The sequence below is a fragment of the Oncorhynchus kisutch genome, linkage group LG2, assembly GCF_002021735.2.
Source record: "Oncorhynchus kisutch isolate 150728-3 linkage group LG2, Okis_V2, whole genome shotgun sequence".
Taxonomy (NCBI): domain Eukaryota; kingdom Metazoa; phylum Chordata; class Actinopteri; order Salmoniformes; family Salmonidae; genus Oncorhynchus; species Oncorhynchus kisutch.
In genome coordinates, this window is record NC_034175.2 from 48,203,965 (window position 1) to 48,226,584 (window position 22,620).

General features: G+C 42.5%; 1 protein-coding gene across 1 annotated transcript in view; it reads left to right on the plus strand.

The window, feature by feature from the left end:
- Positions 1-22,620, plus strand: part of LOC109902693 (parathyroid hormone 2 receptor) — a 93,353-nt gene that overhangs the window by 11,449 nt on the left and 59,284 nt on the right. Inside the window, exon 5 of the mRNA XM_020499279.2 lies at positions 84-178. Within this exon, the coding sequence (XP_020354868.1) occupies positions 84-178 (95 nt within the window). The remainder of the gene's footprint in view (positions 1-83; positions 179-22,620) is intronic.

Consider the following 22,620-nt stretch of genomic DNA (forward strand, 5'->3'; position numbering starts at 1 on the left):
ACTACATGACAGTTTCAGCTTATCTAGTAACACCTCTGTATGGGCAGCTTTACGGTTATACATCCCTCCCTCTCTTCCAGCAGAACTTCTTTGAGCGGCTGTATGTCATGTACACTGTGGGCTATGCTGTGTCCTTCAGCTCTCTACTAGTGGCTATCTTCATCATTGGATACTTCAGGTGAGTGTGTGTGTGTGTGTGTGTGTGTGTGTGTGTGTGTGTGTGTGTGTGTGTGTGTGTGTGTGTGTGTGTGTGTGTGTGTGTGTGTGTGTGTGTGTGTGTGTGTGTGTCTTTCTGAAAGAGTGTGAGAGGCTGCCAGTTATAATCATTTGATCAATAAAGACTCAGTTTTTTATACAAACACTGTGCCAAACCAATTTTGGTTTGACTTGTGCAATTGAGCACTATATAGCTGTTCCGTGGCTGTGCACTGCAAGGGTGAAAATATATTTGTCAACATGTAAATATCGACTGCAGAGTAATCCAAAATGAAAGCCACATTTTTTGCAAATGTATTAAAAATAAAATAACAGAAATACCTTATTTCCATAAGTATTTAAACACTTTACCATTCCACTAAGGTACTCTGCAGCAGATATAAATCACTGATATGTCATAACTGACAGTCCCCTTCTCTGACACCTGTGGACAGTTGTTTCTCTCCAGGGCAAACTGATATCTCTTTACCCTGTAGAAGCCAAGCAGGTGAGGGAGTGCTCATTCCAAACAGGTCATACATCCAGTGATTCTAAGGCTACTGTGTGTGATTCCGTTATACTGTGAGAGAGATAGGAGAGACTGGAGGTACAGTGCAAGAGAGAATACAGTAGACGGCACACGTCAAACGTGTGATTTATGACCCTATGTCACAGGTCACGTGTGTATGCCCATATATGGGCATCCTGTCAGGACATCCTGACGGTAAGTTATCACGTGCTCTAGGGAGTGCCCATATATGGGCATGCTGTTGTTCCTGTTCTCACGCTTTAGAATGGGTGTTAATTTATGCATATATTTCATCTGTTCCTTTGAAGCTGTCATGATGATTGATGTGTAGGGACCTTGTTGAACTGGGGGATGTGTTTGAACATTTCAAAGAGTATGGCCCCCACCCTGTTTTAGTGACCTTAGGGCTGTTGTCTCTGAAACAGGAATGTCCAGGGATATTGGGGGGGGGGGGGGGGGGGGCAAGCACATTATAAATAAGCCCCAGAACACCCCAAACGCCCACGATAAATCACTAAAGAACTGAAACATGGATTTTGTGATCAGTGACACACCCGTGATGACCGTAACAACGGAAGCAGGACCTCGGTTGAAACATAGAGAAAGGTCCGAGTATAAAGCATCAATGTACGATGCGGTTTCTAAATATGTATAGAACCCAAATACCGCCCGCAACTGCGCTGAAAGATCAAGTGATGATGCCTAATGGACAGCAATGGGGTTATCTGTTTGATTACCCGGCCTGTAGAGTGAAACTCTATACCGTAGCCGAAGGAGAAGAAAATACAGACCAGACTTTAGGAGTGGACTACGGGCTTGAAGACTGGCAGGTTTTTCGCAAGGTGGTGTGTCCCGAACTTAGAGTTATCACAAAGGGTTATAGCGTGTTCACGGGATACGAGACCCGTTGGGAAGGTGCCCCTGACTCCTCAGGAAGAATATTTCAGAGGGTGAAAATACAAAGAAAGAATGGACTTCCATGTGGGTGCGTGGAGTTCTCTATCAGCAATGAGGAAATCTGTAACCAAAACATTTGTGAGGGTGGCCTGACTGGGGATTTTAGGTTGCGTATGCTTATTCCTTTTAAAAGTTGGGACCTAATGGAATTGAAAATGTTAGAGTTGGTGGATGCTCTTTTTGTACAGAGCCAACAATGGCATAGCATTGTTCATGTAAGGAAGTGCATAATATATACGAATCCTGAGGATTATGATTCAAAGGAACCTCAAGAAGGGTCATCCTCAGGAGGGTCAGTCCCCTAAGAAAACTAAGTACGCGTCTGCTGCGTTAACCATGCCCCGATACCAAATGACTGGTTCAACAATAAAAGGAGTCCCCATAAAGCCTCCGGTTCTTCATTTCAGCATATACCATGGACATTCATATACCATACCAGGACTCCGATACATCAAGGGTACCAGACCGTAAGGACTCTATGCCTCACAGCCCTCCATTCTACTCCCCCCAGGCAAGACCCCCGACACCCCCTACATGTACACCGCCTGAGGATGTGTTTGATGGGGTGGTCAATACTATTTTTGTGGACACCATCAAGGCCTCTGTAGCCATACTTTTAGATGTGGTGATTGGAGAGTTTATAAGAGAAAAATGCATCGGTTGTGAGATCAATCAACCCAGCCAACGACGACATCCGCGTTTATACGACCCCCCACGGTACTACTTCTTCAACCATTTTGAGGAGCTGGTGAAAAGACTGTGGTCCAGCCGGTTTATTACTTTTGATGGTCAGAGCCCTGGAATCTATCGGTCTTGTGCCGTCTATTCCCAGAGTTTACAGGGTAACCGAGGCTTTCCTACATGAACTGAAGGAGGTGATCTACATCCACGAGAACCTCAAAGGAATCCGGCACACCCTGGTGGACGACAACAAATACAAGGAAGATTTGGCGGCGGATGTGGTGACTTTCTTGCTCAATAAACCGCAAGAGACCGAGTAACAATACATATTTTTTATTTAGATGTAAAGCAATGGGTAACTATATGCATACGATGTTAGAGAGAATAAATAAAACATTTATTTTGAGAGAACTTACAAATGTTATGCAGCAAATTATTGAAAATAAAGTGAACAATGTATCGTTCTACACAACCCACAATACATGGGCTAATGCAGAGCGTGTGCTAAAATTGGATACAATTTTGAATCATGTACGACATTCGGGCGAGAGTCTACAATGGACACAACTGGTATCCCGTCTTGTGGATGATTCTGACGAACTAGAAACAACTTTGTCTAAGATTTTACTTTATTTGTTTGAAACACCGTTTAATTGTAACATGTATCATATTTGATGTTTATATACTTATATAACAGATGTGTATTATTTTATTTATTCAGCGACACAAGCCTGTAAATCTATAACAAATATACAGGGTGTTACATGCATGGATCATTGAGAAAACTGGGACTAATATCCTGCTACGTATCCTGAATTTTCTGTATACGTAATACTTGATGTTTGCAAAAATAAAAATTCTAAATGAAAATGAAATGTTCTCATTATTTGAAAGGGGCTCATTAACGTTATTGTACACCAGAGAGGCAAGGAGGATGGCGGAGCAGATGTTGAAAAACACAGGAGTGCATCATGGAACACAACGGCTTCTACCTGACTCTCCCCAGTAATGCGTCTGCCCATATATATATGAAAATCCAAAATTCAAATTATACAACCAATTTTCCAAAGCGTATAGAGTTATCAGAGGCCTGGGAAGTAGGTCTCAGAGAGATTACATACCCCCATAGTTGGTATAATATCAAGGATAAGGACCGTGATTTTTATTGAAAAAGGATATCGGAACCCACGAAACTTATCGTCTCAGAGTTGAACGAACTCCTAACAATATACTACACTTGAACTACAACCCTGTTCATAAACGTGTACAAATCTCAGGGGCTGCTGATGGGGGTATAAAAACCAGCGGTAATTTAGCCTACATGTTGGGGATGAGTTACAATAAATGGACGTATGTGAGAGATAAATTATTCCCATTCCCTGTGGATATACATGCAGGGTTTTACAACATATTTGTGTATACCGACATCATATCCTATCAAAATGTAGGAGACAGTTATGTGCCCCTCCTGAGAACAGTTCATATAGAAGGAAAGGATAGTGATGTAGTCAGTGTTAACTATGACAAGCCACACTATGTACCTGTAAGCAAAAATATATTGAAAACATTCTGGTTGAGCTTAAAACGGATCGAAAACATTGAATTTACTTATTGTAAAACGATTGTAAAACTCCACTTTAGATCCACCAAAACCTCTCTACATATCTAATACATTATTAGTATTATATAAATGTTTTTTTTATAAACATAATACAACTAAATTGAAATGGTTATGGAACACAACCAACATCTCGACCCTAACCGCTACGCCTCATATTATGTTGATCAGGTGGGTAATGGATTACCCGGCTATCACGGATCCCCGACCATGTACGGTTCAGGGATAGGACGCATATTTTGTAAACTCTTTAGGATGGTTTTACCGTTTATGAAGAGAGGCCTCAGCATAGCCAAACCACATTTAAAATCAGCGGCTAAAAATATTGTAAGTGAGGTTGTAGCCAATGATATGACCAGAAAGGCGTCATCAGATGCCGAGCATCAAGAAGGCTGTTGTCTTGAAGACCAAAAAAGAGACCTCCGGGTATAAGGCGCAGGCCAGCCCCTAAAAAGCGGAGGTCAACCGTAAAAAGAAACTCAGTAAGTGAAAGACGTGGTAAAGTATGGAGGTCTGGACCAAAAACGACAAAAATAATACTCTGAAGTATTTTCTAACAAAACAAGCAACATGGCTCTTTTACACCACATGTCCTCTGAAGCTATAAAGACAGAGCTCAAACTTTTCACTACCCCCATAACCCAATTTTCAATAGATAGGTCCTGTTATGTGGAGATAGCCCCACTCTCTGCCATTACAGAAACGGTCCTATAGAATTTTTCATACCAGGCCACAGTGACAACTATCTGGACCTCAACAACACCTTATTGCATTTACTGCATTTACATGGTGAAACACATTCTGCACCAAGTAAAGCACGGACAGGTTTTTATGAGGAGTATATTGGGTAAAAGCTCGTGCAATTTCAGGATGTTTGCTACCTGCAAATAACATATCGTCCAAAACCAGCAGATTGTTTTTATAAGGAGGTAAAAGTTCATCATCAGACAGGGATGCGGGTATTCCTTCAACAAACTTGATTTTTATTTTCTTCAACAGCTCATCATACAAAGGTTGATAACATGAATAACACCACACAATATTTTCTGGTTTCTGAGATAATACATGTTCAGAATTCTCTGAAATACTTTTTACAAAACAAGTTTTACCGCTATTGGATGGGCCTGCGATTAAGGCCAAAAATGGTAGTTGCAAACTGGGGTCAAATCCTTCTGCAGCAGCCATTATATCTTAAGCTTTAAGACACATGGGGTTTGTAACATACCTCAGTAGCCAAAGGGCAAGGTGGTCTATGACAAGAGATTGTTTTTAGTAAGTGGGGCATTCCTTAGATGGAAGCCCTTTTTATCCGATCTCTAGACTGCTGAATGAGACCTGTTACAACTTACAAAACCTTTAACTTGTTACGGATAGGGGGCAGTATTCGAAGGTTTGGATGACTGAGGTGCCCAAAGTAAACTACCTGCTACTCAGGCTCAGAAGGTAGGATATGCATGGTAGTCCTGTAAGGTTTGAAATGTTTTATTGACAGAGTTTTATGGATTTGCATATGACTGTGCATTTATATGATGCCGTAATAGGGAAGAGGATCTGATCACCCCTATTGGTATTCTTGATCAATTATTGATCCAAAAAGACACACACCTGTTATGAGGTTAATTCCACATCTGTTTGCATTGCTTGGTAGTGTATTAGCATGGTATGAGACAAGATAAATAATACAATTTAAGTAAAGTATCAAATAAACAGTATTATCCTAAATTGCGAGATTAATAAAAAAAATGTTTTATCACATCAACATCAAAATCTTACAGAATGTACCTGTTTTCAATATAGAATGACATGTATACAGATTATATTACAACTTTTTGTCTTTTGTCTTAGTGATTGTTCTTTAGTAAATAGGAAACTCAACAGTGTTTTAGTCTGAGAAACATTAATTAGATAGTTGTTTTATGTTTGTGAAACCTTGAAATGTACACAATGAGAAGTGATATTATAACAACAGTTTTTAATGGGGTAATTGTATCAAATATATATCTTTGCATGTTTGAATTCGAGCTCCTTTAAAATGTTTTCATCACTGCCTGGTTCTGGGTATGTCTTGCATGTAACATAATAATAATAATAATAATAATGTTATATTATTTATTTATTTATTTATAATAATACGTATCTGTCAATGAAACAAATGTATTTCGTAAAACTCCTTTTTGCATCTTCAATAGTTACAACCGTTAATGTTAGATGACCCATATCAATTATTCCCGGTCTCAGCTGGGTTCCTATAGATGTTTTAAATAATTGAAAGATTAGTGTTGGTAGCTGGACAGGAAGTATGACTGACAGTGAAGGTGAACAGGTGACAGAGGAATGGATGAGACTGAGGCAGGAATTCCTTTAACCATAAAGTGGTATATTTACTGAGTAGTCTGTGCTGCATAACACAGGAAACAGAATAACAGGTATCCAATCTAATTCAAAACATGTATCCAATCAAATTCATAATCACAAAGATCAAATCATAACAATCATTCATTATTATCATATTTAGGGAATTCAACAATCCAGTTCCTTAAGAAGTCAATAGGAATCATCCTTGAGTCATTTATGTTCGTAACTATTTATCATAATCATGAGAAGAATAATACATACAGTGATCGGTTATTCAATCTATAATCCCCATTAGTTTGATATCAGAATTGATCAGTTCAGCAGACAATGACATTTCATATTTCATCCTTTCAAGTGTCTTCATGTGTATATGTAATTTAATGACATATTAACCATATATCGTTGGCCTAATTGGCCTGTGATGTTCCGTAGGGCCGTGATCATGGACCATTCACATTACACAATAGATTTGAAGCGTGCGCTCCAAGCCTCTCTCCGCGGTAATAACTATAAACAATAACTGATGGCCCACTCTCCCGATTGCAACAGAGAGTTCAGCTGAAATGTAACAGATTTGGTGGATTTGCGTGGATTCATGGATGCACAGAACTTCTGGATTAGACTGGGTTAAAACCTGTTATGGCACCCCCCCCCCCATTCAGCTGAAAAGGTGGAGCAGGGAATTCAAAAATATTCTTTAGAAATATTTAACTTTCACACATTAACAAGTCCAAAACCTCAAATGAAAGATAAACATCTTGTTCATCTACCCATCATGTCCGATTTAAAAAAATGTTTTTACAGCGAAAACACAACATATATTTATGTTAGACCACCACCAAATCAAAGGGAAAACGCAGCCATTTTTTCCAGCCAAAGATAAAGTCACAAAAGCAGGATTAGAGATAAAATGAATCACTAACCTTTTGAAAATCTTCATCAGATGACACTCATATGACATGTTACACAATACATTGATGTTTTGTTCGATAATATGCATATTTATATCCACAAATCTCGGTTTACATTGACGCCATGTACAGAACTGCCTCCAAAATATCCGGAGGAATTATAGAAAGCTACGCCAGATAACAGAAATACTCTTCATAAACTTTGACTAAAGATACAGTGGGGCAAAAAAGTATTTAGTCAGCCACCAATTGTGCAAGTTATCCTACTTAAAAAAATGAGAGAGGCCTGTAATTTTCATCATAGGTACACTTCAACTATGACCGACAAAATTAGAAAGAAAATCCAGAAAATCACATTGTAGGATTTTAAATAAATGTATTTGCAAATTATGGTGGAAAATAAGTATTTGGTCAAAAACAAAAGTGTATCTCAATACTTTGTTATATACCCTTTGTTGGCAATGACAGAGGTCAAACATTTTCTGTAAGTCTTCGCAAGGTTTTCACATACTGTCGCTGGTATTTTGGCCCATTCCTCCATGCAGATCTCCTCTAGAGCAGTGATGTTTTGGGGCTGTTGCTAGGCAACACGGACTTTCAACTCCCTCCAACGATTTTCTATGGGGTTGAGATCTGGAGACTGGCTAGGCCACTCCAGGACCTTGAAATGATTTTTACGAAGCCACTCCTTCGTTGCCCGGGCGGTGTGTTTGGGTTCATTGTCATGCTGAAAGACCCAGCCACGTTTCATCTTCAATGCCCTTGCTGATGGAAGGAGGTTTTCACTCAAAATCTCACGATACATGGCCCCATTCATTCTTTCCTTTACACGGATCAGTCGTCCTGGTCCCTTTGCAGAAAAACAGCCCCAAAGCATGATGTTTCCACCCCCATGGTTCACAGTAGGTATGGTGTTCTTTGGATGCAACTCAGCATTCTTTGTCCTCCAAACACGACGAGTTGAGTTTTTACCAAAAAGTTATATTTTGTTTTCATCTGACCATATGACATCCTCCCAATCTTCTTCTGGATCATCCAAATGCTCTCTAGCAAACTTCAGACGGGCCTGGACATGTACTGGCTTCAGCAGGGGGACACGTCTGGCACTGCAGGATTTGAGTCCCTGGCTGCATAGTGTGTTACTGATGGTAGGCTTTGTTACTTTGGTCCCAGCTCTCTGCAGGTCATTCACAAGGTCCCCCCGTGTGGTTCTGGGATTTTTGCTCACCGTTTTTGTGATCATTTTGACCCCACGGGGTGAGATCTTGCGTGGAGCTCCAGATCGAGGGAGATTATCATTGGTCTTGTATGTCTTCCATTTCCTAATAATTGCTCCCACAGTTGATTTCTTCAAACCAAGCTGCTTACCTATTGCAGATTCAGTCTTTCCAGCCTGGTGCAGGTCTACAATTTTGTTTCTGGTGTCCTTTGACAGCTCTTTGGTCTTGGCCATAGTGGAGTTTGGAGTGTGACTGTTTGAGGTTGTGGACAGGTGTCTTTTATACTGATAACAAGTTCAAACAGGTGCCATTAATACAGGTAACGAGTGGAGGACAGAGGAGCCTCTTAAAGAAGAAGCTACAGGTCTGTGAGAGCCAGAAATCTTGCTTGTTTGTAGGTGACCAAATACTTATTTTCCACCATAATTTGCAAATAAATTCATTACAAATCCTACAATGTGATTTTCTGGATTTTAAAAATAATTTTGTCTGTCATAGTTGAAGTGTACCTATGATGAAAATGACAGGCCTCTCTCATCTTTTTAAGTGGGAGAACTTGCACAATTGGTGGCTGACTAAATATCTTTTTGCCCCACTGTACATGTTCTACATATAATTAAAGATACACTGGTTCTTAATGCAACCGCTGTGTCAGATTTTTTAAAAACGTTACGGAAAAAGCCTAACATTGCAATAATCTGAGACTGCGCTTAGACGTAAAAGTATTTCTCCGCCATGTTGGAGTCAACAGAAATACGGAATTACAACATAAATATTCCCTTACCTTTGATGATCTTTCATCAGAATGTAGTGCAAGTAGTCCTAGTTCCACAATAAATCGTTGTTTTGTTCCACAATGTCCAATACTAGTGTCCAATTAGCTGCATTTGCTATCACTTTCAGCTCACGTGCCCAAAAACTGACTGCTGGTCCAGGATAACTCGCACGAAAACTTCAAAAAGATATATTCCAGGTCGAATAAACTGGTCAAACTAAGTAGATAATCAATCTTCAGCATGTTATTATCATATATATCCAATAACGTTCCAACCGGATCATATGTTTTCAGCTGGAGCCAAATGGAACGGCGGTAGCACCCACAGAGAAATGCGCCACAGGAAAATGGCATTCTGTCGGGACACTGACTATTTTCCCTCCCATTCGGTCAAAGTTCACAGCAAATGCTCCATTCCACTTTCTACTGAATGAGCACATCTAGTGGAAGGCGTATGAAGTGCTACCAGATCCAGATCTTGTTGGGAAAGGAGGGTGCAATGACGTCAAAGTTGCCCCACATTCAGAATTTCACTTCTTGTTTGGAAGATTGCCTGCCCTATGAGTTCTGTTATACTCACAGACATAATTCAAAGTTTTAGAAACTTCAGAGTGTTTTCTATCCAATAGTAGTAATAATATGCATATATTAGCAATCTAGGACAGAGTAGGATGCAGTTCACTATGGGCACGCAATTCATCCAAAGTGAAAATACTGCCCCCTATCCTCAACAAGTTAAGGAAGAGAAAGCAGCGAGATCGGGCGATGGCGATTTCCTCATTTTATGGGGATCATCCAAATCAATTATGCCAGGTATCAACTGGGTATCCTATAGACGTTTTGAATGATCCAAATAATTTAGTCCCGGTAGCAGCTGGATATCCTAAAGACGTTAAATAATATTAACATATATTTATACGAAATATATACATTTTAACTTGTAAAAATACGGGCAATTGTCATAAATACATGCCTGAAAAATGGATGTCCACCTGTTTTAGAATATCTGTAAAAACATATAACACCGGTTTAATATTAGAAAGAGAGAGAGATAGTTCCCAACAGTGCATTAATTTCGTAAGATCAAACAATTCCCAAACAATACCTAACACACCCAAAAGCGAAAAATATTATTTTCACTACCTCACCTTCAAAATTCTCCATGTGTATAGGCTTGCAGAAAAGCAGGAAAATAGTTTTCAGCTGGGATGAATTTACAGAGCGATGGGTAAGTTTAGTGTTTTTCGAGCGACATCCTCTATGCAAAAATTAACCGATAGTAACGGTATTGTTTTGAAATAAACTTTGTTTTTAGGGGGCTGTCTAGACCTTTTATATGCAGGGTTAGCTGGATTGTCTTTTGCTTCCTACATCCTTGGGGGATATTACACCTGCTGTTTTTGGTGAAACCCAGTATGCATAATGAACCGTTAGTACCTGTGTTGATTAGAAATAACATTGTTTTTAAACCTTAGGGGGTGTCTAGACCGATTATATTGTGGCTGTGGGGTTTGAGTTTTGAGCCACCACATCCACTGGGGGGAAATACATTTGGATTTGAGAGGCTTATGTGTTAATGACACGAAAGTGCCTACCTGGTTTCAAACACCCCATGTAGACACACACCCTTGAAAAACTCAGAAACACACACACATACACGCCTGCATGCGCACGCACACACACACGCACACACACACCTGTCTTTCCTGAAAGCCTTTATTCTGAGACACACAGGGAGAGAGGGAGCGTGATATTCCAGGCGTTAAAGGTGAGATACAATTTTAAAACCCTTTATTTAATTCAACATTTTTAGTACAGACCTTTTAAAACATGCTATAATTAGTACAAACAATTTTACTATTATTTTCTTAAAGATGAAGGGGCCAGCTATAGGGTTAGCCCTGACATCCATCCGTTTCCAAATCACCATCGTCAAGACAGGCTCTCTTGCTCGCTGGATATCCCGCACATTCCACCTTTCGTAAGTTTTCATTCCATGGATAGATCAAACGTCTTGCATGTAGACCCTGGGTATGTCTTATGGATAGAAGCCCCCAGCGGCGTAATTGTTCACGATTTTGGAAAAGATTGTCCAGCGTTTTCGTATCTTAAGCCATTCTCTCATACTGAGCAATCGGGGGAGAAGGGCCTTGGTCAGGGATGTGAACAAGAACCCGATGGTCACTCTGACAGAGCTCTAGTGTTCCTCTGTGTAGATGGGAGAACCTTCCAGAAGGACAACCATCTCTGCTGCACTCCACCAATCAGGCTTTTATGGTAAAGTTGCCAGACGGAAGCTCTGGCCACTCCTCAGTAAAAGGCGCATGACATCCCGCTTGGAGTTTGCCAAAAGGCACCTAAAGAATCTCAGACCATGAGAAACAAGATTCTCTGGACTGATGAAACCAAGACTGAACCCTTTGGCCTGAATGCCAAGCGTCACATCTGGAGGAAACTTTGCACAATCCCTATGGTGAAGCATGGTGGAGGCAGCATGTTTTTCAGTGGCAGGGACTAGGATACTAGTCAGGGTCGAGGGAAAGATGAACAGAGCAAAGTACAGAGAGATCCTTGATGAAAACCTGCTCCAGAGCACTCAGGACCTCACCACGGGCAAAGGTTCACCTTCCAACAGGACAACAACCCTAAGCACACAGCCAAGACAGCGCATGAGTGGCTTCGGGACAAGTCCCTGAATGTCCTTGAATGTCCCAGCCAGAGCTCGGACTTGAAACCAATGTAACATCTCTGGAGAGACCTGAAAATAGCTGTGCAGCAAAGCTTTCCATCCACCCTGACAGAATCGGCAGAGAAGAATTGAAGAAACTCCCCAAATACAGGTGTGTCAAGCTTGCTGCGTCATACCCAAAAAGACGCAACGCTGTAAGCACTGTTTAAGGTGCTTCAACAAAGTACTGAGTAAAGGGTCAGAATACTTATGTAAATGTCATATTTCAGTTTCATTTTTTATAAATTAGCAAACTTTTCTAAAAATCTGTTTTTGCTTTCTCAATTATGGGGTATTGTGTGTAGATTTGTGAAGGGAAAAAAACAAGCAATTTTACAAAAAGACTGTAACGTAACAAAATGTGGTAAAAGTCAAGGGGTCTGAATACTTTCCAAATGCACTGTAAAATAAATTGTACCTCGGTGTAAGCTCTGTCTTTCTGATGTCAACTGTGTAGCCAGTTTAACGAGTTGCCATCTGCATGAAAACCTTGTGTCACGTTGAGCGGAACAAGTTAACTTCTCTAGGGTAGGGGGCAGCATTTGGAATTTTGGATGAAAAGCGTGCCCACATTAAACTGCCTGCTACTCAGGCCCAGAAGATAGGATATGCATATAATTGGTAGATTTGGATAGAAAACACTCTAAAGTTTCCAAACGAGAGAGGAGAGTGCCTTTCTTGTTTACCTTTTATATTGACAACGTTATTGTCCGGTTGAAATATTATCTATTATTTCGGTTAAAAATAACCTGAGGATTGAATATAAACATCGTTTGGCATGTTTCTATGAACTTTACGGATACAATTTGGATTTTTTTGTCTGCCTGTTGTGACTGCGTTTGAGCCTGTGGATTACTGAAGAAAACACACGAACAAAACGGAGGTTTTTGGATATAAAGAGACTTTATCGAATAAAACAAACATTTATTGAGTAAATTAATGTCTTCTGAGAGCAATCGTATGAAGATCATCAAAGGTAAGTGATTAATTTTATCTCTATTTCTGACTTGTGTAACTCTTCTACTTGGCTGGTTACTGTTTGTAATTATTTGACTGCTGGGCGATGTTCTCAAATAATTGTAAGGTATGCTTTCGCTGTAAAGCCTTTTTGAAATCTGACACGTGGTTGGATTCACAAGAAGTTACTCTTTAAACCTATGTAAAATACTTGTATGTTTTCTGAATTTTTATAATGAGTATTTCTGTATTAGAATTTGGCGCTCTGCAATTTCACTGGAAGTTGGCCAGGTGGGACGCGTCACACATACCCTAGTGAGGTTAACCCCAGAGTAGACTCAGACGAGGAGGCTGGGATGAGGTAACCAAGATATTTAATGAAACACAGCGGGAAGCTCGAGCGGAATACAGGAAGCCAGATGTTGAAGCTGAGGCTGGAGCGAGGGGAGTTGGGACTGGGTAAGCAGGTCCGGAGAGGAATCCAAGGAAGCAGTAGAGCGGGGGGTCCAGGACAGGGTATCAGGACTGATGAGACATGGGACTAGAGACAGGGGCCAAAGTCAGAGCGGGCAGAACTGTAGCGGAGATGAAAAGAGCGTAAGGCAAGGGAAAACAGGTATGACACAAAAACAGGATCTAAGCAGGAACAAACGGCAAAAAAAAAACGCAGACTGAGCAGAGATTACGATCTGGCAGCGAGGAAATGGCTGTGTAGTGGGCCTTCCTCCAGGTGTAGACTGGGGCTGAGGCACGGTGACTCTCTCACACACACACACACACACACACACAAGGTGTTGGTGAGGGTGTTGTGGGCATATTCCACCCAGGGTAGCTGAGCACTCCAGGAGGAAGGGTTATCCCAAGTTGCGCAGCGTAGGCAGTCTCCATCTCCTGGTTGGCCCGTTTTGTCTGGCCATTGGTCTGGGGGTGATACCCAATGCTGAACAGAAGGATCTTCATACCTGGGATGTGAACTGGGGTCCCCTGTCGGAAACAATGTCAGTAGGAATGCCATGCAGACAAAACACATGGGACACCAGCAGGTCCGCATTCTCCCTGGAGGACGGAATGAAGAGAGCCCCTGTGGAAAATCTGTCAATTATGGTGAGGATGTCTGACTTACCATTGGATGGGGGAAGGCCAGTGACGAAATCCAGAGCTGTGTGTGACCAGGAGCGACTGGGTATGGGAAGAGGGTGAAGCAGGCCGGACGTGGGTTTAGTGGAGGTCTTATTCCGGGCACAGACCGAGCAGGCTGAGACAAACTCCCGGACATCTCTCTCCATGTTGGACCAGCAAAAGCGCTGATGCAGGAAGGCAATGTTCCGGTGACAGGTGAGTAGAATGGGCGAACTGAATCTGGAACAAACAGAGCATTTCTAGGATCGTTACTGGGGTCAGGCTGGTTCTCCTGAGCCTGGCGAATGCGGGACTCGATCTCGGAACCCGTCTTGTCGGTGTTGAACTAGCAGGAAAGGGCGTCAGGCTTGGTATTACTTGAACCAGGGCGATAAGTGAGTATGAAGTTGAATCTCCCGAAGAACAATGCCCACTTGGCTTGCCGGGAATTTAGAAGCTTGGCGGTCTGGATGTAGGACAGGTTTTTGTGGTCCGTCCACACAATGAAGTGGAGAATAGAACCATCCAGTGACGCCATTCCTCAAGAGCTAGCTTAACTGCCTGGAGTTCCTGGGTACCGATGTCAAAAATTATCTCGGAAGGTGAGAGATTACGGGAAAAGAATGGAGCTTCTGATCAGAGTTGGGACATAACAGCACCTACCCCGTTGACGGAGGCATCCACCTCCACGATGAACTGGAGTTCTGGGTCTGGCTGAGTGATGACTGGAGCGGAAGTGAAGCGGCACTTGAGTTCCAGGAACACTGCCTCTGCTTCAGGGGTCCAGTGGAACGGAGTGGAGATGGAGGTGAGAGTGGTGAGAAGTGCTGCCAGACGGCTGTAGTTGTGGATGAATCATCTGTAAAAATGTGCAAATCCCAGGAAACGTTGTAGTTGCTTCAGGTTTAAATGTTTTTAATTGAACCTTTATTTAACTAGGCAAGACAGTTAAGAACAAATTCTTAACTTGGCGCAGGCCACTGTGACTGCCCTGACCTTGGTGGGATCCATGCGTAAATGTCCCTGTGCAATAATGTAACCCAGGAAATACACAGAGGAAGGATGGAACTCACATTTTTCAGCTTAATTTTTAAAAAACATATTCTCCAACAGCTGTTGGAAAACTTGGCGAACATGTTGCTGGTGAGCCTCAGAGTCCTTCAAAAAAATCAGAATGTCATCCACATGGACAAAAACGAAGCATCCAATCACATCCCTCAGTACATCATTGACTAGGCTCTGAAAAACAGCAGGGGCGTTAGTGAGACCCAAAAGACATGATGTTACGGATACAGTTATCCTGTGTGTGTGTTTCTTTTCTCTCCTTCTCCCCTCACAGGTGAAAATCATCACTCCCCAATCAGTCAACAATCAATCATCAATCAGAAGACACACCTCCTCCTATTTCCTACCCTATCACAGTTCCTTCCCCATGGTTTAAAAACCCCATCATTTGTTTGCTCTAGAGCTCAATCTCTCTGTAAATGCCATGTCTGTAGGTCTCTGTGTTTCACTCTTGCTTTGTGTCTTAACCTCTCTTTTGTTTGAGCACCTCCATAGCACTTTGTCATCACCTGTGAGTATTGTTTTTGGTTATGGTGTTTGTTTGTTGCTGGTGGGAAAAGGGGGAAACCAAGACAAGTCGCCCATGGGCATACACTACCCGTAGGTGAACTTTGTTAAATACACTAGTTAGAACTGGGCGGACCACCCACTGTATTTTTGGTTAGTTAGTTAGCTATTGTTAAAGTAGGCTAGTCTAGCTTAGGGGTGTTTTTGTATATTTATTGTTTCTTTCCTTGGGTCCAGCTCAGCCCCTTTTCCTGCTCCCCCCCATTACCGTGTGTTTATAAATAAACCTGGAGTTTGACGGTAGATTTCTGTTGTCGTGGTTATTTCGTTCACACTTTTACTTTGTCACAATAATAATTTGCATGAGATATGTTACGGGTCTCATTACCATCCCCCCCTAGACTGTCGGGCCAAAAGGGATTCGTAACACATGACCAAATACTCAAAGTGTCCAAATGGTGTGTTGAATGTCGTTTTCCACTCGTCCCCCTCTCTGATGCAGACCAGATGATAAGCATTCTGGAGTTTGAGTTTGGTGAACACCACAGCACCATTGAGGGGGGAAAAAGCAGAACTGATGAGTGGCAAGCGGTACTTGTTCTTCGCAGTGATGTTATTCAGCCCACGGAAGTCTATGCATGGCCTCAGCGACCCATCCTTTTTCTTCACAAAGAAAAAACCAGCACCCACCGAAGAGGAAGAAGGCCTGACATGTCCTGCAGACAGGAAATCCTGGAGGTAACCCTCCATGGCCTCCTGCTCGGGGCGAGAGAGGTTATACAACCGGCTACAGAGGAAAGGAGCTCCAGGCTGGAGGTCAATGGCACAGTCGTATGGCCGATGAGGCGGCAGCGATGGGGCATGGTGTTTGCTGAACACAGTAGCTAGATCGTGATACTCGAGAGGAACTGATGACAGGTCCAGAGGTTCTGGAATGGACTGGTGCACAGACAAGGCAGGGACAAGGGCAGAACTTAGACACTTTGAGTGACAGAATGTACTCCAAGTGGTTACCTTTCCAGTGGTCCAGTCAATCTGTGGATTGTGCAGATTTAACCAAGGATGACCCAGGACCAGGGGAGAGCGAGGGCAGTTGATTATGTGGAGACGGATTCTTTCCTGGTGATTCCCAGAGAGACGCAGGATGACAGGGACCGTTCTCTCACAGACACGGGCATGGAGCTGTCCATTGAGAGCGTTGGCATTGAGGGGTGAATCGAGTGGAACAGTGTCCAGGCCCTACTGGATAACGACACCTCAGTCTAGGAAACTTAGGAACCATTTCTTAAAAAAAAAAAAAAAAATCACCTTTATTTAACCAGGTAGGCCAGTTGAGAACAAGTTCTCATTTACAACTGTGACCGTGCCAAGATAAAACAAAGCAGTGCGACAAAAACAATACAGAGTTACACATAAACAAACGTACAGTCAATAACACGATAGAAAAATCTATGTATGTGCAAATGTAGAAGAGTAGGGAGGGAAGGCAATAAATAGGCCATAGAGGCTGGGATCTTGGGTTTCCGGTGCAGGTTCCCTGGAGGAAATACGGCGACGACTGTAGCACTGGGCGATGAGACTTGGGCATTGGCTCCTCCTGGGTTGGGGTTGGGCCGTGGTTGGAGGGAACCTATAAGTGCCCGGAGGGTCTCTGATATTTGGGAGAGTTGTTCTTGCTGCCGCCCCAGCAGTGCTCCTTGTTGGGTTATAGCATTCTGGATCTAGGTGATCTCTGCTGGGTCCATGTTGAGGAAGAAGCTTGCTGTGACCTGGTGAGGTTGGACTCAGGTGTAGAGAAGAGACCAGACGAGGAATCAGTGGTTAAGGATAAACATAATACTTTACTGAGAAACAGTAGCGGCAGGATCACAGTACACTTGAAAATGTTTTGGAGGATGCATGACTCAACCTTTGCCTCTCCTAAGCCCGTTGGGGAGTTGCAGCGATGAAACAAGATCGAAATTGGGGAGAAAATGTGGGTAAAAAAATTGTTAAGTTAATTGTCATATCCAACAGCAGATCTCTTTGTTTCTTGGGACCTAGTTTAAAAGTAAAACATTTGCCGCTTTCCACTTCCTTCTATCTGAAACACAGGCTTCCTGGGTAGGCAATTTTGGGGCTTCACCATGTTTCATCAAAATGTACAGCTGTGTGTTGTCGCATAGCAGTGAAAGTTTACATTGCGTTTCTGAATTACATCACCAAGAGGTAGAATAAGGCTGTAACGTAACCATTATAGAATAAGGCTGAACATTACAAAATTTGGAAAAAGTCAAGGGGTCTGAATACTTTCCGAATGCACTTTATAAAGTGAAAACAATAGTGATCCTAAAACGAAACCTTGAGTAACACTGAAACTTGTAATTGATTGTCAAAGGACAAACCATCCACAGAGACAAACTGATATCTTTCCGAAAGTACTTGTCCGTGTAGAACAAGGGTTTACAATCTCTCCAAAAGAATGTGGTGATCGATGGTGTCAAAAGCAGAACTAAGGTCTAGGAGCATGAGGACAGATGCAGAGCCTTGGTCTGACGCCATTAAAATGTAATTTACTAACTTCACAAGTGCAGTCTCAGTGCTATGATGGGGTCTAAAACCAGACTGAAACGTTTTTTATACATTGTTTGTCTTCAGGAAGGCAGCTTTTTCTAAAATCTTTAGAGGAATGGGAGATTCGATATAGGCAGATATTTTTGTACATTTTCCGGGTCAAGGCTGGGCTTTTTCAAGAGAGGCTTTATTACTGCCACTTTTAGTGAGTTTGGTACACATCTGGAGGATAGAGTGCCGTTTATTATGTTCAACATAGGAGGGCCAAGCACAGGAAGCAGCTCTTTCAGTAGTTTAGTTGGAATAGGGTCCAGTATGCAGCTTGAAGGTTTAGAGGCCATGATTATTTTCATCATTGTGTCAATAGATATAGTACTAAAACACTTGAGTGTCTCTCTTGATCCTAGGTCCTGGCAGAGTTGTGCAGACTCAGGACAACTGAGCTTTGAAGGAATACGCAGATTTAAAGAGGAGTCCATAATTTGCTTTCTAATAATCATGATCTTTTCCTCAAAGAAGTTCATGAAATTATTACTGCTGAAGTGAAAGCCATCCTCACTTGGGGAATGCTGCTTTTTAGTTAGCTTTGCGACAGTATCAAAAATAAATTTTGGATTGTTCTTATTTTCCTCAATTAAGTTGGAAAAATAGGATGATCGAGCAGCAGTAAGGGCTCTTCGATACTGCACAGAACAGTCTTTCCAAGCTAGTCAGAAGACTTCCAGTTTGGTGTGGCGCCATTTCCATTCCAATTTTCTGGAAGCTTGCTTCAGAGCTTGGGTATTTTCTGTATACCAGGGAGCTAGTTTCTCATGAGAAATGTTTTTAGTTTTTAGGAGTGCAACTGCATCTAGGGTATTGCGCAAGGTTAAATTGAGTTCCTCAGTTAGGTGGTTAACTGATTTTTGTCCTCTGACGTCCTTGGGTAGGCAGAGGGAGTCTGGAAGGGCAATCAAGGAATCTTTGTGTTGTCTGGGAATTTATAGCACGACTTTTGTTGCTCCTTGGTTGGGTTCTGAGCAGATTATTTGTTGCAATTGCAAACGTAATAAAATGGTGGTCCGATAGTCCAGGATTATGAGGAAAAACATTAAGATCCACAACATTTATTCCATGGGACAAAACTAGGTCCAGAGTATGACTGTGACAGTGAGTAGGTCCAGAGACATGTTGTACAAAACCCACTGAGTCGATGATGGCTCCGAAAGCCTTTTGGAGTGGGCCTGTGGACTTTTCCATGTGAATATTAAAGTCACCAAAAATTTGAATATTATCTGCTATGACTACAAGGTCCGATAGGAATTCAGGAAACTCAATGAGGAATGCTGTATATGGCCGAGAAGGCCTGTAAACAGTAGCTCTAAACAGGGATTGAGTAGGCTGCATAGATTTCATGACTAGAAGCTCAAAAGACGAAAACGTCTTTTTTTTTGTAAATTGAAATTTGCTATTGTAAATGTTTTCAACACCTCCGCCTTTGCGGGATGGACGGGGGATATGGTCACTAGTGTAACCAGGATGTGAGGCCTCATTTAGCACAGGAAATTCATCAGGCTTAAGCCATGTTTCAGTCAGGCCAATCACATCAAGATTATGATCAGTGATTAGTTCATTGACTATAACTGCCTTTGAAGTAAGGGATCTAACATTAAGTCGCCCTATTTTGAGATGTGAGGTATCACGATCTCTTTCAATAATGGCAGGAATGGAGGAGGTCTTTATCCTAGTGAGAATCTCAATGGTGTATATATACACTGCTCAAAAAAATAAAGGGGACACTTAAACAACACAATGTAACTCCAAGTCAATCACACTTCTGTGAAATCAAACTGTCCACTTAGGAAGTAACACTGATTGACAATACATTTCACATGCTGTTGTGCAAATGGAATAGACAACAGGTGGAAATTATAGGCAATTAGCAAGACACCCCCAATAAAGGAGTGGTACTGCAGGTGGTAACCACAGACCACTTCTCAGTTCCTATGCTTCCTGGCTGATGTTTTGGTCACTTTTGAATGCTGTAGGTGCTTTCACTCTAGTGGTGAGCATGAGACGGAGTCTACAACCCACACAAGTGTCTCAGGTAGTGCAGCTCATCCAGGATGGCACATCAATGCGGCTGTGGCAAGAAGGTTTGCTGTGTCTGTCAGCGTAGTGTCCAGAGCATGGAGGCGCTACCAGGAGACAGGCCAGTACATCAGGAGACGTGGAGGATGCCGTAGGAGGGCAACAACCCCGCAGCAGGACCGCTACCTCCGCCTTTGTGCAAGGAGGAGCAAGAGGAGCACTGCCAGAGCCCTGCAAAATGACCTCCAGCAGGCCACAAATGTGCATGTGTCTGCTCAAACGGTCAGAAACAGACTCCATGAGGGTGGTATGAGGGCCCGACGTCCACAGGCGGGGGTTGTGCTTACAGCCCAACACCATGCAGTACGTTTGGCATTTGCCAGAGAACACCAAGATTGGCAAATTCGCCACTGGCGCCCTGTGCTTTCACAGATGAAAGCAGGTTCACACTGAGCACATGACAGACGTGACAGAGTCTGGAGACGCCGTGGACAACGTTCTGCTGCCTGCAACATCCTCCAGTTTGCCGGTGGGTCAGTCATGGTGTGGGGTGGCATTTCTTTGGGGGGCCGCACAGCCCTCCATGTGCTCGCCAGAGGTAGCCTGACTGCCATTAGGTACCGAGATGAGATCCTCAGACCCCTTGTGAGACCATATGCTGGTGCGGTTGATGCTATGGACTGGCCCGCCCGTTCCCCAGACCTGAATCCAATTGAGCACATCTGGGACATTATGTCTCGCTCCATCCACCACCGCCACGTTGCACCACAGGCTGTCCAGGATTTGGCGGATGCTTTAGTCCAGGTCTGGGAGGAGATCCCTCAGGAGACGATCCGCCACCTCATCAGGAGCATGCCCAGGCGTTGTACGGAGGTCATACAGGCACGTGGAGGCCACACACACTACTGAGCCTCATTTTGACTTGTTTTAAGGACATTACATCAAAGTTGGATCAGCCTGTAGTGTGGTTTTCCACTTTAATTTTGAGTGTCACTCCAAATCCAGACCTCCATGGGTTGATACATTTGATTTCCATTGATAATTTGTGTGATTTTGTTGTCAGCACATTCAACTTCGTAAAGAAAAAAGTATTTAATAAGAATATTTCATTCATTCAGATCTAGGATGTGTTATTTTAGTGTTCCCTTTATTTTTTTGAGCAGTGCAGCACTACCGTTCTAAAGTTTGGGGTCACATAGAAATCTCCTTGTTTTTTAAAGAAAAGCACATTTTTTGTCCATTAAAATTGTTGAAAATGTATCAGAAATACTGTGTAGACATTGTGAATCTTGTAAATGACTATTATAACTGTAAGTGGCTTATGTTTAATGGAATATCTACATAGGCGTACAGAGGCCCATTAATAATTTACCATCACTCCTGTGTTCCAATGGCACGTTGTGATAACTAATCCAAGTTGATAATTTTGAAAGGCTAATTGATCATTAGAAAACCCTTTTGCAATTATGTTAGCACAGCTGAAAACTGTTGTCCTGATTAAAGAAGCAAGTAAACTGTCATTCTTTAGGCTAGTTGAGTATCTGGAGCATCTTCATTTGTGGGTTCGATTACAGGCTCAAAAGGTCCAGAAACATAGCACTTTCTTCTGAAACTCATCATTCTACTCTTGTTCTGAGAAGTCAAGGCTATTCCATGCGAGGAAATGCTAAGAAACTGAAGATCTCGTACAACGCTGTGTACTACTCCCTTCACAGAACATCAAATCAAATCAAATCAAATTTATTTATATAGCCCTTCGTACATCAGCTGATATCTCAAAGTGCTGTACAGAAACCCAGCCTAAAACCCCAAACAGCAAGCAATGCAGGTGGAGAAGCACGGTGGCTAGGAAAAACTCCCTAGAAAGGCCAATACCTAGGAAGAAACCTAGAGAGGAACCAGGCTATGTGGGGTGGCCAGTCCTCTTCTGGCTGTGCCGGGTGGAGATTATAACAGAACATGGTCAAGATGTTCAATGTTCATAAATGACCAGCATGGTCGAATAATAATAAGGCAGAACAGTTGAAACTAGAGCAGCAGCACAGTCAGGTGGAAGTTGAAACTGGAGCAGCAGCATGGCCAGGTAGACTGGGGACAGCAAGGAGTCATCATGTCAGGTAGTCCTGGGGCATGGTCCTAGGGCTCAGGTCAGTTGAAACTGGAACAGCAGCATGGCCAGGTGGACTGGGGACAGCAAGGAGTCATCATGTCAGGTAGTCCTGGGGCATGGTCCTAGGGCTCAGGTCCTCCGAGAGAGAGAAAGAAAGAGAGAAGGAGAGAATTAGAGAACGCACACTTAGATTCACACAGGACACCGAATAGGACAGGAGAAGTACTCCAGATATAACAAACTGACCCCAGCCCCCCGACACATAAACTA